The sequence below is a fragment of the Centruroides vittatus genome, unplaced genomic scaffold, assembly GCF_030686945.1.
Source record: "Centruroides vittatus isolate TY-2023 unplaced genomic scaffold, ASM3068694v2 contig_753, whole genome shotgun sequence".
Classification (NCBI taxonomy): domain Eukaryota; kingdom Metazoa; phylum Arthropoda; class Arachnida; order Scorpiones; family Buthidae; genus Centruroides; species Centruroides vittatus.
Window position 1 is genome coordinate 121,213 of NW_027122489.1, and position 14,508 is coordinate 135,720.

The 14,508-nt window shown below is 28.7% G+C and overlaps 2 protein-coding genes across 3 annotated transcripts in view; one reads left to right on the top strand and one right to left on the bottom strand.

Moving 5' to 3' along the window:
• The window catches only part of LOC136981354 (peptidase inhibitor 15-like), a 45,369-nt gene that overhangs the window by 18,381 nt on the left and 12,480 nt on the right, over positions 1 to 14,508 (top strand). The window lies entirely within an intron of this gene.
• On the bottom strand, positions 121 to 9,094 carry LOC136981333 (cysteine-rich venom protein-like). 2 transcript variants are annotated; one of them, XM_067277651.1, is made up of 9 exons: positions 8,866 to 9,094; positions 6,825 to 6,918; positions 6,688 to 6,730; positions 2,692 to 2,789; positions 2,568 to 2,609; positions 1,150 to 1,242; positions 962 to 1,057; positions 428 to 547; positions 121 to 323 (listed from the first exon to the last, which is right to left on the bottom strand). In XM_067277651.1, exons 1-9 carry the CDS (start codon positions 9,085 to 9,087, stop codon positions 178 to 180), a joined length of 954 nt encoding a protein of 317 aa, XP_067133752.1. In that variant the 5' UTR covers positions 9,088 to 9,094; the 3' UTR covers positions 121 to 177. The 2 variants fall into 2 exon arrangements, with proteins under 2 accessions (XP_067133752.1, XP_067133751.1); XM_067277650.1 differs by adding an exon at positions 6,509 to 6,603 and having other exon boundaries at positions 6,688 to 6,918.

Below are 14,508 nucleotides of genomic sequence, written 5' to 3' on the forward strand. Positions count from 1 at the left end.
TAGAAAATTTTTGAAAAAGAAAAAAGACATAGTCAACATAGTCGAAAAACTGTCATACTTCCACGCAAACATCGATATAAAATCCTTTATTTTGTAATAAAATTACTACATTAATATTTTATAACTGGAATAAAGTTTATTTTTTTTTAATTTTCAAATCATATATTGAAGTTTTAATTATCTAAAAACTTTCATCATACTAGAACTAAATTTATAGATATTTAAATATTTATATTTTATAATGAGAAGGCAAATCACAAACATAAAGACACTAATGAGAACAATGACAGTAATGATAGTTGCAGGTAAAGGAACTGGTTTATCTATAATTATTTAAAAATTGAATTATTAGTAAATATAATAAAAAATATTTTTTTAGCTAAATAAAAAATATTTAATTATTTTTGAATTTTAAAGATAAACTTACCGCATATTGGTCCTGGACACAAAATATCACACGCACATGAGTTAACGTTTAAAATGAATCCATAGGAACAAATTTTTCCATTACAACATGTATTTGTTAGGTTTTTTTCATCTATAGCTTCTATTTTAAAATAAATAATTTAAATTAATATTTTCTAAATTTGATAATAATTTTAATTAAGAGTTTTTGTACTTATTTCATTTTTTAAAGTTTAAAAAATTTGATTCAATTCAACGAATTTATAATGCTAATTATACTAATTTATACAGTTAATTACGGAACCAAGTACTTATTTTTAGATAGTAAAATTTCTACTTAAATAATTTTAAAATTAAAATATATTTTATGAATTGATGCAGGTTACTGGTCATCATCATCTTTCAAACTATAAAATCTAAACAATTCTTAATTATGGATAACAAAGATTTGCATTTTAACAGATGGATAATTTTACTTTATAATGTTAATTATATTTAATTTAAAAGTTTTAAAAGTTTATTTAACTATATATTAATAAAAGAATGCTATACTTACTACATAATTTGCATGTTTTTCTACATGGATTATAATCTTTCTTATAAAGTGAGCACGTATAATCATGGCAGTTTTTATTTTTATCAGCACACGGAACTGTTATTCATTTCAAAATATTAATAAAATACATGCTTAAATTGATATATAATTCAAAAAGTTAATTTAAAAAATATAAAATAAAAGCTTACTCGAACAATCCAGCTCATCCCAACCATCTTTACATTCGCATTTGCAACTTTCTTTTTTAAATATTCCACAATTATGACATTTTAGATTACAAACTTAAAAGTAAATAAAACTTAAAAAATGAATTATTATTATATATATTACAATTTATTATTAATAATAACACTAAATAGAAATTTCATTTGTATTTAAGAAAGCAAGAGAAAGAGTAAATAGACATTAAGTTTTTAGAAAGTTTATATTGATGACTATAATAATACAGGGTCTTCCAGAATGAATACTACCATTTTTAATTACTTTAATTATGATAATTATTATCTGAGAAGGATGCGTTATACACCAATCGATAGAATAACTGTCTAATTTTTTTCTTTTATCTGCATTCAAATATCTTGTTATCTATTACCTTTAGGAAGCACCTTAAAAATGGTGACACCGCAATAGAGAGGGCATTTTGTGTTCTGCAGTTCGCCAAGTCAGAATCATTTATCATTGTGCAACATGAGTAATCAGCAGGAGCTGTAGAATTGTGGCTGCTGTGGAAAGAGTGACAATAGATATGCTGTAGCGAGTGTAGGAAGAATTTGAGTATCGGTTGGATATGTTCCATCTGACACGAGGTGCACCCATTAAAAAACTGTAATGGGCGAATATAATACTTGGACAGTTTTCCAATGTTTTAATGTAGGCCTACATGACAGTGTTCTTAGATAATAATTTAAAATGGTAGCATTCTGTTTTTGGAAGACTCTGTAAATTATCATTACTTAGAATGTACAATGCGGTCCTATTTATTAGAGTAATGCGTTTTTAGAAACTTTGCATAATTTAACACTAATCTTCTCAGAAAAATAAATATGAAGTAGAACGATGCTAATGCATATGTAAGTGGAAATCTATATAAATTTACAGTTACTATATAGTATTTTTTAAACGTGATAATCTAATTAATATCTTCAATTTTATTTTGTTATAATATCATAATCATAATTACAGTATAATTGTAAGCCGACGATTGTGAATGAACAGAAGATGCTGTCCCTATTCACACTAAACTTCTAACCCAAAGTTGTTGATTCGAGAACATAATTTTCACTAATAGCATTAACACTACTACTTAATAAACGTTTGATGACATTATGAGACCCTATTATGGGATATAAAAGAGATTTTAAATTATAATAATGAACATTATATAAATAGTTATTAGCAAAATCGAAATTTATGTTGCATCTAAACAGCGTAGTACATACGATACTGACAGAGAATAGTGAGAATTTCTGTTTACCAACTAAGGAGATGAAACCACGAATAAGACTATAAATACACTTGGTCTGCCGAATTTTTTGAATTTTTTTAAGATTCGCATTCTTTTAAATTTTATATAAAGTACATAATTATGTATATAGGTTTAGCTTACCGCATTCATCCAAATTATGTTTTTTACATTGTTCACGTGTCACTGAAAAATGTATAACGTGAACCTATTAATTTATATTTACAAGTGAATTATACTTACTAAGAATAATTGTAACAATACTCACCACACAATCCTTCTGAGCATAATCCTACATCACTGCTATGTGAACATTTCGAACAAGGTGCTCCTATTTTGTATGGATGTCGTCCAAGAACATTTCCTCTAAAAATGTAAGAAAAGGAAATATTAACTAGCTTATAATTAAACTTTATTTAATTTTAAGAATAAAAAACAACCAAGAATATTAAGAAAACGTGACATTTATTATCTAAATTAATTCAATATTTTTAATTTAAACTCTAGTTTAAATCCTAATTTTATAGAAGGTTGTCTTAAATATCTTATTCATCAAGTGCTGGCTTCTTATATTCCATTTAACAACAACTAAAATTTTCTTTTTTTTTAGTCGAACTGTAAACCAGTCACAAACCCGTAGCTTAAACAGTGATTCTTACATGAAATTAATAAAGAATCATTGTTCTAAGTTCGAGATTTGTAACTATTTCTGCAAACAAAAGAAAGGTTCTAACCTTTCTTTTGTTGTCAAATTGAATATTTAAATACGCTGTAATAACGAAACTTGTGAATTTTATAATGAAATATTGGTCAAATGAACCATTTCATATGCATTAATGCGCACTGAAGCCAGACAAATGCAAGGCAATTGCTCTTCGTCATGAATTTACCATTAAGAATATCGAGAAAATAAATATTCGTTTATTTTCTTACATATTGCAATTTTTACTTAATAAAAATATTTACACGTTCTTGAAGTAAAAAATATTGATTAGTAATATTTCATGTATCGGTAGTTTCATAAGGAAGGGAAAATTTTATCATGCTTTGAAATGAATAATTATTAATATTGAAAGCTAATTTACTATTTAAAATTTTCGAAGAGTTCGAGATTTTATATTTTATAGTAAAAATCGGTTAATTTATATTTATTTTCTATTCGAATATTTTATTAAAATGATTCATTACAAATGTATCAGACTACTTTAAAAAGGATCACACTAGAAGAAGCAAAGCTCTCTTCTAGTGTGATCTTTTTATGACTCTTTCTTACTCAAATAGATAAATATGTAAAAGATTTTTATCTGTTATAACATATGCTTATTATACGTATTTTGGTAATACTTAATAAGAATAATTGTGTAGACTAGGAATTTCCAATAAATCTGCAAGTCTTATTTGTTTCATTACAATTTGATTTCTTTGCTAGCTTCTAAATAAAATTGTTTTTCTTAAATAGAATTTACATATTCAAAGAAGATTTATAAGGAAGATGTATTAAGTTATATGAAGTCATAAATATTAGAAAAAATATTTCTATAAACTTTAGTAGTTTAGTAGTTAATATAAAGGTGACTTCAGTATGAAGTCACCTTTATATTAACTTTCGCCTATATTCTGTCTATACATTTAAGTATTCTTTTATCTACTTACATCAAGGAAGAACAACGATATTACATATTTAACGTTTTATATGCACTTTATAAATATTTATTTATTTCAGAAACTTTTTATAAAATATGAAATATATTTTTCGTAATGTAATTATATACACACAGACTATAACACATTGCAAAGCTTGTTAAACGATTACAAAAGGTGCGGAAAAGAGAAAATATAGAAGTGTATCAATAGTTTTTCATATATTTAAATGGAAAATATAAATATTGATTTAATAATTCTCAAATTTAGTCTTCAGTAAACAATAAAACGGTTGTTTTCACAAAGAAAACGATCAAATTTAAATTCAAACGTTTCCCCCTAAATATAGACCCAAATTGATAGATTTAAAATGGTGTTTGGTAGATTCAATTTAATATTTTAATATAAGATATCGATATATAATAAATTGTGTAACCAACAAATACACCAGTTCTGTGGAAAGTTTTAATTTTGTTCGTTACAAGCATGAATGTATTATAATGGAATTGGGCCATTATGCATCAGGAATGGGGTATGATGGTCCGAATGGGGTTATACGAGAAATAAATACAGTAAGCGTCAAAATCCTCGCAAAGTTCGTACTTACTATAGAAAAATAGCAAAAACTATTCGATATGCGAATGTAAAAGAAAAAGGAAATAAATCAGTTGTAAAATTATTGCAATATTCACATAATGGCAAAAAATTAAAATAATTTTTGCTTCTTAATTAAATATAAATTCTGCTCGTTGCATTGGGAGGGTTTTGACGCATAATTTGTTAATTTGTTATAATATCAACGTTAAACAATGTAATTTCGTGCATATTAGCGCAAATAAGCTGCTGCTTGATATGTGTCGTCATGAAGAAGCTCTCAGTGAGAAGAAACTCCGTATTGTGGACCTGTTGAGAAAAACAGTTCTTCAGCAGTTGAAGCTGGTGTTGGGCGTTCGAGTGTGTCCAGAATAAAAAAATAGTGAGCTACCATATCACGAAAATTTAAGATCTGACAGAAAGAAAACGTTTGATAACGAGTGGACGTTGCAATACATCATCACAAGTAGAGAGGAAATTAAAACAGGAATGGAAATGAATACTTCAACTATCCGCAGATACCAGAAACGTAATAATTTGAAAGCAAGAGTTAGGTCCAAGAAGCCTAAACTTACCAAATTACATAAACAGAAACGTCTTAATTTTGTCAAACGCTATAAAGACTGGACCTGAGAAGATTGGAAGAGGATTGTATGGTCAGATGAATCCAAAATGAATAGAGTTGGTTCAGATAGGCGAAAAAAACATCGATGAAGTTCATAACTGAGCGAGAAATACAAACAACATTGAAATTTGGTGATGGTAGTCTTGTGGTCTGGGCCTGTATTACGTATTTTGGGACAGAAATGCTATGATCTATACCTAATAGAATGGATAGCGGTATTTACACTGATATACTTTGAAATTATTTGTTACAATCTGTTAATTATTACACATTGATAGGAGCTCTTTCATTTATCGACAAGATAATGATCCAAAACATGCATCCGGGAGGGCAATGTCATGTCTTCGGGATCAAAATTAGTCTGCTTGAGTGGCCGCCTCAATCGTCAGATCTCAACTCGATTGAATACATCTGGTCCCTTCTTAAACGTCGCTTGTCTGACTATGCTGCTCCGTCTGAAAGTATTCACTAATTATAGGATGAGTGGAACAAAATAACATTGCATGATTGCAGGAATATTATTAATTCTATGCTTGGTAGCATTAAGAAGGTTTTAAAGGCCTGGAGTGGCTATATTGACTATTGAAGTGTACTTTTTTCACAAATATGATATAGATTTTTGTCTGAATCAAAATCCTCCCAATGGATATGGTTCTTTGTAGGTTACTATTATTAATAAAATAATTACGTTGTTGAGATAATTATATTATAATTATATATGTAAACATATAAATATGCAAATAAATATAAAATTTTTTGTACTAAATGTGCTTTGCAACATTTTCCAGTTCTTTAAAATAGTCTCTTGCGTTCTCTGGCAGTATTTTGACGCTTACTGTATAAATTTACTTTATATACAAATATATAACATTACTCTAAAAACTGAAAAATTACTGATTTTAAAGAGCCAACTCTTGCTAAGAAGCCAATTAAAGCTCTTTTAAAGCTCTTAGTGACAATTTTTTTATAATTATAGCTTTATATTCAGCATTTAGCTTAAAGTGCATTCCATTTTAAACTGTAACGCTAATCTGTCTTGGTTGGATCATAGAAAATATTACATTTAAAAAATTGAAAACTAGGGCTTAAAAAGTATTCAAAAATACATTTTTATGATTTTAAAAATAATTTTTTGTTTATAAAACTATTACAGTTATTATCTATTTAATTTATTTATTACGTTAAATAAAATTTTCAATATTAATTAAAGGCAACTAATATTTACGTAGGATGATAATTGCACGCAACATAATATCTGTACCGATGCTGACAGCCAATCTTTAATCCACATCCAAAAATTCTAGAATTTGCCCAAACCAGCTGTAAAGAATGTGGGCATAGTAAAATATTAAACAATTTTCAGTTGCACAATACAAATATACTTATAGTTTATTTTATACTCACTTGAAGGTAATGTCCACATTGTTTCCCAGATTGACAATAATTACTATAATAATCATAATATTGATATTCTTTAAACCAGAGATTCATGTGAACCAATGGCGAACGACTATAACCCTTATATAAGTTCTGTCCCATACCTCCTTCAAATTTTGGATCTTTAAGGTTTCCATGGTCCCAAATACATTTGTCAGCCCAATCTTGAGCGATTCTTGCTAAATCGTCATTCCATTCCTAAAAATAAATGAAAATAAAACTATTCTAAATTTAATTATTTTGATCCTAATGATAATTAATATGTTAACGGGGTGAGAAAAAAAATGTACGAAAATAAAGCCAACCACTCAAAAGAGTTAGTTATGGAGCATTATTTAGCGGAAGGCCATAGCAAATCAACTCTATATAACATTTTGAAGAAATATAAAATCTCTGGAACATGGAAAAGAAGGCCTGGAACTGGAAGAAAACCGGTTGTTACGAATGCTAAAAATCGAAAAGTATTACGAAAAATGTTTGGCAATAAAGATGCAGTTAGCCAGGTGGAGAAAACTAAAAGATTCGATTGTCATCGAACATACTTAGGCAAGACACTTAAGAAGATGGGCGTGAAGAAAAGGAAGAAAAAAGAGGGGCCCCAGAGTACACTGCTAAAAAAATTGCTGAAATTCAAACGCAATACAGATGGATCGTAAGAAATTTTGGAAACAAAACGACAAGAAGTACTTTTCTCTTTCCTGCATGCAAATGCCACAAAATGAAATTTATTATGAAAGCAACGAAAATCAAGACCTCCCGAAGTGAAGTACAAATTTAAGAAGAAATTTGAAGCGAAAGTCATGATGTATATTGTCATTTCACTAGCAGGTATTTCAAAGCCGATTTTAAGAATTGATCCCTTACAATTGATGCCAACATGTACCAAAACGAATGTGTAAAGAAAATTCTAATTCATTTTCTTAACAAGTATCATCAAAATGACGATTACATCTTTTAGCCTGACAAAGCTTCATCTCACTAGGCAAATTCAACCATTGAGTTTCTCAAAGCCAAAAACATTCCTTTTGTATCCAAAGAACATACATCCAAAGAACATAGAGCGTCGTTAATCGGAACGTCGGTAATCGAAATGGCCGGAAATCGGAACGATTTTCAGTCGGACTGTGTCGTGCTGAATCGAACGTTTTTGATACTAGATTTACTTCTAAAGTATAATTTTCATGTTTTTTATATTCTTCGATATATTTATTTTGTTTGTACAAAATGCAGAAATAATTTTTAACGATACGATAGCCTCGATTATTATTATAAAAATTTTCGTTAGGCTTAAAATCGACGAAAATTCAACACGAAGCGACACGCAACGGAGAAAAATTCAACACGAAGCGACACGCAACGGAGAAAAATTCAACACGAAGCGACACGCAACGGAGAAAAATTCAACACGAAGCGACACGCAACGGAGAAAAATTCAACACGAAGCGACACGCAACGGAGAAAAATTCAACACGAAGCGACACGCAACGGAGAAAAATTTGAACATCGGACAGGTTAATATATTTTTTCGTACAAAGTCGGAAATCGGAACAACCCCAGTCCCTAATTGACTCCAATTTTCGACGCTCTACTGTAATTCGTAAAATCTGCGACAATGACGATCAATTGAAGATTTCTTTGGATATTTGGCCTAAATAGCATTCGAGAAGACTGACGAGCAAAGTAACCCACACAACTGACCCGAATAATCAGACTTTCACTTTAAAAAATTCAGCAACCAGTTGCTTAACTTTCCTGGCGACATTTGGTGGCGCCATCTGTTATCATATTTTATTAAAACGACTTTTTATATTTTAAACTGTTATAAAATGGCAAAAAGCTTAATTTTGAAAGTAGCAATGGGTTTTATAAAAATTGTAAATGCTAATAATAAGTAAAATCGTTATGAAGTCTGACTCTACCGGAAATATATGACCGTGGAATTAATAGACACGATCATATGGCTATATGATCGTGTTCATTAATTCTACACTATTGTAAATAATGTATTTCTTTTAAAATGATATATAATATTTAATAGTTACTTCAAGTTTTTGATAAAATATTACGCTTTAAAAACAATCCAGATTTTTTGTCTCGCCCCGTTATAAGCATAGTAAAAAATAATTGCAGATAAACAAATTTTACCATGAACTGTATATCAGCAGCTGGAGGAGTTAAATTTTGTCTATATTTATTATGAAGAATAATAAATTGTTTTTTCTCGTAGTCGGTAAATCTATATTCTTCCGGAAATCGAATACGTGATATAGGTTTCCGTTCGCTATTCCATGTATTATTTCGGAAATTTAATCCCAAGGCAATAGTTAACACATATACAAGTCCAAAAATATTGAGTAGAAAAATCATATCTCTCCGCTTCGATTCTGTAAACAACTCCTGTATTAGAAACAATATTATAAACGGAAAATGGTTTCTTAAAAACTAATAGAAAATTAATGAATAATTTAATTATTATAATTGTTTTTCCGCTTTCAAAAATACAATGTACCGTACGAATGACTCAGTAAACGCTTTCAATGCAAAAATGAAACAGTAATACCTAATTAAAATCTTTAACTAGTTAATTGAGATGCTGATGGATTCATGATTAAAGGAAATCCGTAATTAGATTGAGTTCTCAGATTTTTCTGTTCTTTCAGACAAAAATCCTATTGTTCTGTAGGACCACCAGCAGCCGAGTGGATAAAACAGCTGGACGTTAATCGTGGGTTTGCGTTTCGACAATGGTTTGCCATGTGGAGTTTTCCGGGTTTCCTTTGCGTTGCTAACATCTAAATAGAGGCCAGTTTCCCTCAGAAAGTCCTAAAAACCTGGAAATCTCCACATTGCCAGCACATAGGAAACATTTTGAATACCCCACGTTGTGTTTTTGAAAGCCAAATTAAAGATTCGGAACACGATTTCAAAGCAACCATAGTTTTTTAATTCATTGGAAGGTATGAATGAGCTAAACATTAGAATAGAAATCTTAATTATCAATCTTATTTCTCTCTCTCAACGTTTAGTCGAGTACGACTCCGGTTATTCTATGGATCATTTTTCTCCACTTAGTCTTAATTTTATTTCGTGCAGCTTCTTTTAATTACGCCATTTTCTTGCCATTATCCTTTTTTGTGGCATTCAGCCAATGCGCTCTCGGTCTACGCTTCTGCCACTTACCACATCCAGCATGATATCCTTTTCCAGAGACACGAGTCTCATAACATGCCAAAATTAAGACAACCTTTACCTAATTATCCTGCTTTCCGAGAAGAATCTTGGCTTCAATTTAGCGATTAAGTTGAATTTGGTATAAAAAATTTATTTTGAAACTAAATTCAATAATTTTACATAATTAATAATCAGCTAGTAAAGTCATTCTAACATGTAACATGTTTATTCGATGCCATCAAAATCAATAAATTTTTGATTTTGAAAATATTTTTGAAGGATTCGATCGCAAATATATAATCTGAAATTAAATGCGGTTATTTAAATACACATTTAATCAATTCTTCTATTTATTAAGATAATAATCAGTAAGCCTTGTTTAACACATGATTAATTTGGCTTTCGGCCATGACAGTGTTGTGTTTAACCAGCCCTTCAGTTTTGAATGTTACTCGAACGGTTTCGTAGTGTAGTATTTTTAGTATTTGAAAGAAAAACAAATTGCATCTTCGTAAAGGTAAAAAAAAGATTGTGTTACTGCGATTAACACACATCGTAAAAGCTCAAAATCTGTTGAAGGCACTAACTGGTAAATGTATTTACATTGTAAAGAACAATTTTATAGTCAATTGCATCGTTGACATATTAAAGCAATGTTTAGATATAATTTAAGAGAAAAATTTATTAAAATTTTTGAAAGAACTAATGAAAATTTTATAGAAAAATCAATTTACACATTGTTAAAAATGTATGTTTATTTATTTGTACACAATATTTTAATATGTGCTTTTTTAACGTATTATATTTTTCTTATTAAAATTAGCATAAAATTAAGTAAAAGTGTAATAAACAATAATATATGAATAAAATTACGACTATATTCTATTTCTGCACAGAACTAATTTTAGGTTACAGGAACTTTGCTGATTTATTATTCGTTTGAATGTATTTTTTCATTCTCTGCTTCCTTGTTTACATTTCTATTTTCGTATGATTAACTAAAGAATGCTGTTCGAATTAGATCATGTGCTCAGTATCTACAGTTCATACTCAAAATCTATTAGAAATAATCACTTTAATTTAGTTTTTCACTTTAAAGAAAATTATATATATATATATATTATTCGTATGTTTGAAGTCAACAGTTTAAATTGCTCGTTACTATTTATAATTCAGAATAGCTATTTTTATATCGAAAGTTCAGACTTCCAATCGAAGTTAAACTGCATTTACTGTTTAGAATTTTGTATTTTGTTCTGGAATATTTTACTGGTATGGTCTTTTATAAATGTATCCGATTCAAAATTAAATAAATTTATGAAGAATCAAACCAGAAACAAAGCGTTACGGCTTTCTTTTTATGTTTTCTTATCACTCTGTCTCATTGAATCAAGTAAATCTTTTTTTTAAAGTTATTAATAACTTTGACAAGAGATGTCCTTTCCACGCATTTCGATAGAAAATAAATTTCTCCCTTACTGCTTTCAATAAGTCATTATTTTGAAGTTAAATATCTTTATTGTAAATTTAAACTGCAGAAATGGATTTATGCTAAAAATATTCCAAATTTCCTAAATTCTATTAAATTAATTTGGAATTATTTTTTATCAAATGATTTATGATTTTTCGGGTTTAGTTTTGGACATCGATGTTAGAAACAGTAAGAAGTAATAACGACTCCATACTGAATGACGTCAAACTTTTTCAAGGAGCCAAAAAATTCTTTACATCAAAACTCGGAAAGTTTTATTCCATCACCAACGAATTAAATTTGTATGTCTTTCACGTTCTAAAGAATATTCAATGTATAACAGAAAATTTTCTACTGTTATAAGTGCATATTGAAATGTAGACATTCGACAGCACAGGTTTTTGACCTCCTGTGCAGTGGAATAGCAACATGTCGAATAGAATTCTGGGGGGTTTTTGGTTGTCTTTCCGGGATATATAGGGCCCGTCCCTCATCATCCGGTCGCCACCATTGTGGGCCGTCAAATTTATCTTTATTTTAATATAAATAAATTTCAAAATAATGTTCACAACACACACTTTTATGAGAACGTAAAATTACATTATAAATATTTAATATAAAATAGTCTTAAACAAATTTTATATCTTAAAAAAAGTGGCAAAATATTTAATAATATAAAAATACATTTGATTATGTTTAAATATAAATATTAAGGAAATAAACTTACAAAATATAAGCCAAAAATCTTACATAATTTATATTTATCGATACATTTAAGAAAACTTTTTCGAACTTTCGAAATTTAACTTTTAGAATGTTTTTAAAGTTAAAATTATAACGTATACTTTTAAATACTTTAATTAATGCTTATTTTTATAATTTTAACCATTTTAAATTATTATTTGTATTTTTAAATTTGAATTTCAAAAAAAATTTTTTAAATTTTGAAATATAAGAAATCGAAAAAATCGTGTAATTTTTAACACTTTCTAAAGTCTGTCCTGTTGTATAATAAGGCACTTTTCAATCGTTACAAATTAAGAAATTTTTTTACAGCTTCTTATTAAATTGATTGTAAATATTATTTTAATAATACTTTGTGTTGTAAAATTATAGACAAAAGTCAAAATATTAAGTATGCGGAAAAAATTACAAAAACGTTTTGCTACAGAATTCTTAAAATATTTTATATCTTCTTATACATGATTATATTATAGAAGAAGCGTTTTAATCATCTCTTGGGCTAACAGTAGAAGCATTTTTAACCATTCTTTCTACATAGTAACATACTCCATTTACCATTTGGCATCTATAGCCAGTGCCATAGCTGCAAATTCTCCCTTTGTCCACGCATCTCCCTCTTACTCTCAATTGGTTATTACTTGGATCGCGAATCGTCTCAAACGTGGTTTGGCAATACGCAACCAAAGTCAAGCCGCTTTGCTGGATTTCGGGCTGAATTGGATGCGAAAATCCATCCATCCGACTACAGACTACAGGACCCGACAAGGATCTCTGCAAATAGTCTAACTGATTCAAATTCATTTTCAATGTCGAAGTATACGCCGTACAAAATGAGCCATCCTCAGAAGCAACCTTCATTCTCATACGAACAGCAAGATTGTCATTTTCTATTACTTCACCAAAAGCCTTATTAAAAACATCGACGATTCTATCAAAAATAAAAATTAATTCAAATATTTTAATTTATATTTAATTCAAAATACAGTAAATCTACTTACTTGTCTTTAGGGGAATTAAATAGGATATGCGAAGAATAAACCAATGAAAGGAAAACTAAAAATGCTAGAGAACTCATCTCTTTGCCTTCGAGTTTTGTCAAGTGAACTTGTTCTTGACAAGATTTGCATCTTTATATATTGTATAATCTGCCTCAAAAATTCTAATGGAAACTCGTCGATATTGAAAAATATACTTGAGAATTTTAGGACAATGCAAAATTTTTTCGATTATTACGATAATTTTTAAAAGAAATTATACTAGTGTAAATTTTTAATAATAAAAACCTACTCATATTTAATCAGACACGTGTTTTATTATCTCTAATATTTAATCAGGAAATACACTGGTAAAAACTATGAAATTTGTATACAATCTTTAATTCAGTCATCTTATCTCATATCAGATATTTGATTATTGAATATATTAATAATTATTTAATCGGTTAAGTGATTTGCCTGTCTTCCAGACTTATCAAACCGATCTTGTAAGCTAATGACAGCCTTATTTCATAGCATAAGTTTTTATTTTCGATATGCATTTCGGGTCCTTTTTTACTTGTACCTCTCTTCAGTCTTACATTATTTTTTCTACAGTGAAAATTATCATAATTACCATCGTATCTACAAACTAAATCAATAATACAACTTACAGCGCTGTTAAAATCACTAATATTATTGAGATTTAAAAAGTACTGTAACGCTAGATCAAACTTAAAATCGTATGTGGAATCATCTATTATGAGATTTTATTAAAATATAAGTTTTGTATTATTAATTGCTATAAAATGACAAAATGCATAATTTTGAGGGTACAGATATGTTTTGTAAAATAAAATATTCATTAAGTCCGATCCACTGGAGATATAACACATGACTACCTCTATCTCTCCACTTTCTGGACCTTTAACCATCAAAATTTAATAGCATCAGTGCCCCTAATATACAAGTTATCATGCCAAATTTCATTTCTGAATCGTTATCTCGTTCTGAGATATTAAATGAAATAGATGCTAACACATCTACACACAAACACACACTAACGCTCACAAGACATGTCCATGGAATTTTTTCCTTGTTTATTTTTTGAGTTTTTTTGAATTCAGATCTCAAAACGTAGAGATTTGGAAATGTGCGAAGGGTCAAATTTGACACAATTCTAGTACTTTCCCGTGTTTTACGTAATCGGGAAAGTAACACATGGGACACCCCACTCTTTTACTTTTTGGTGCATATACCAAGAATACTGTGAATGCTGAGGAAAATTTATTTTTTCTTTAAACTTTTAGTGCCCTTATATGAATAAAAATCCTTTCTATAAATTTTTTGTGGTTTTTTTTATTTCATTCATTTCATTAACAATGATGTCTCCATTAAATTAAATGTAGTAAATAGTATCAATTTGCA

Coding starts and splice junctions, on each gene's coding strand:
- LOC136981333 (XM_067277650.1), bottom strand. CDS start 9,087: ATGATTTTTCTACTCAATATTTTTGGACTTGTATATGTGTTAACTATT. Junction 1,243..2,567: donor ACATAATTTGGATGAATGCG/GTAAGCTAAACC, acceptor TTTACTTTTAAG/TTTGTAATCTAAAATGTCAT. Junction 548..961: donor AAAAACATGCAAATTATGTA/GTAAGTATAGCA, acceptor ATTTTAAAATAG/AAGCTATAGATGAAAAAAAC.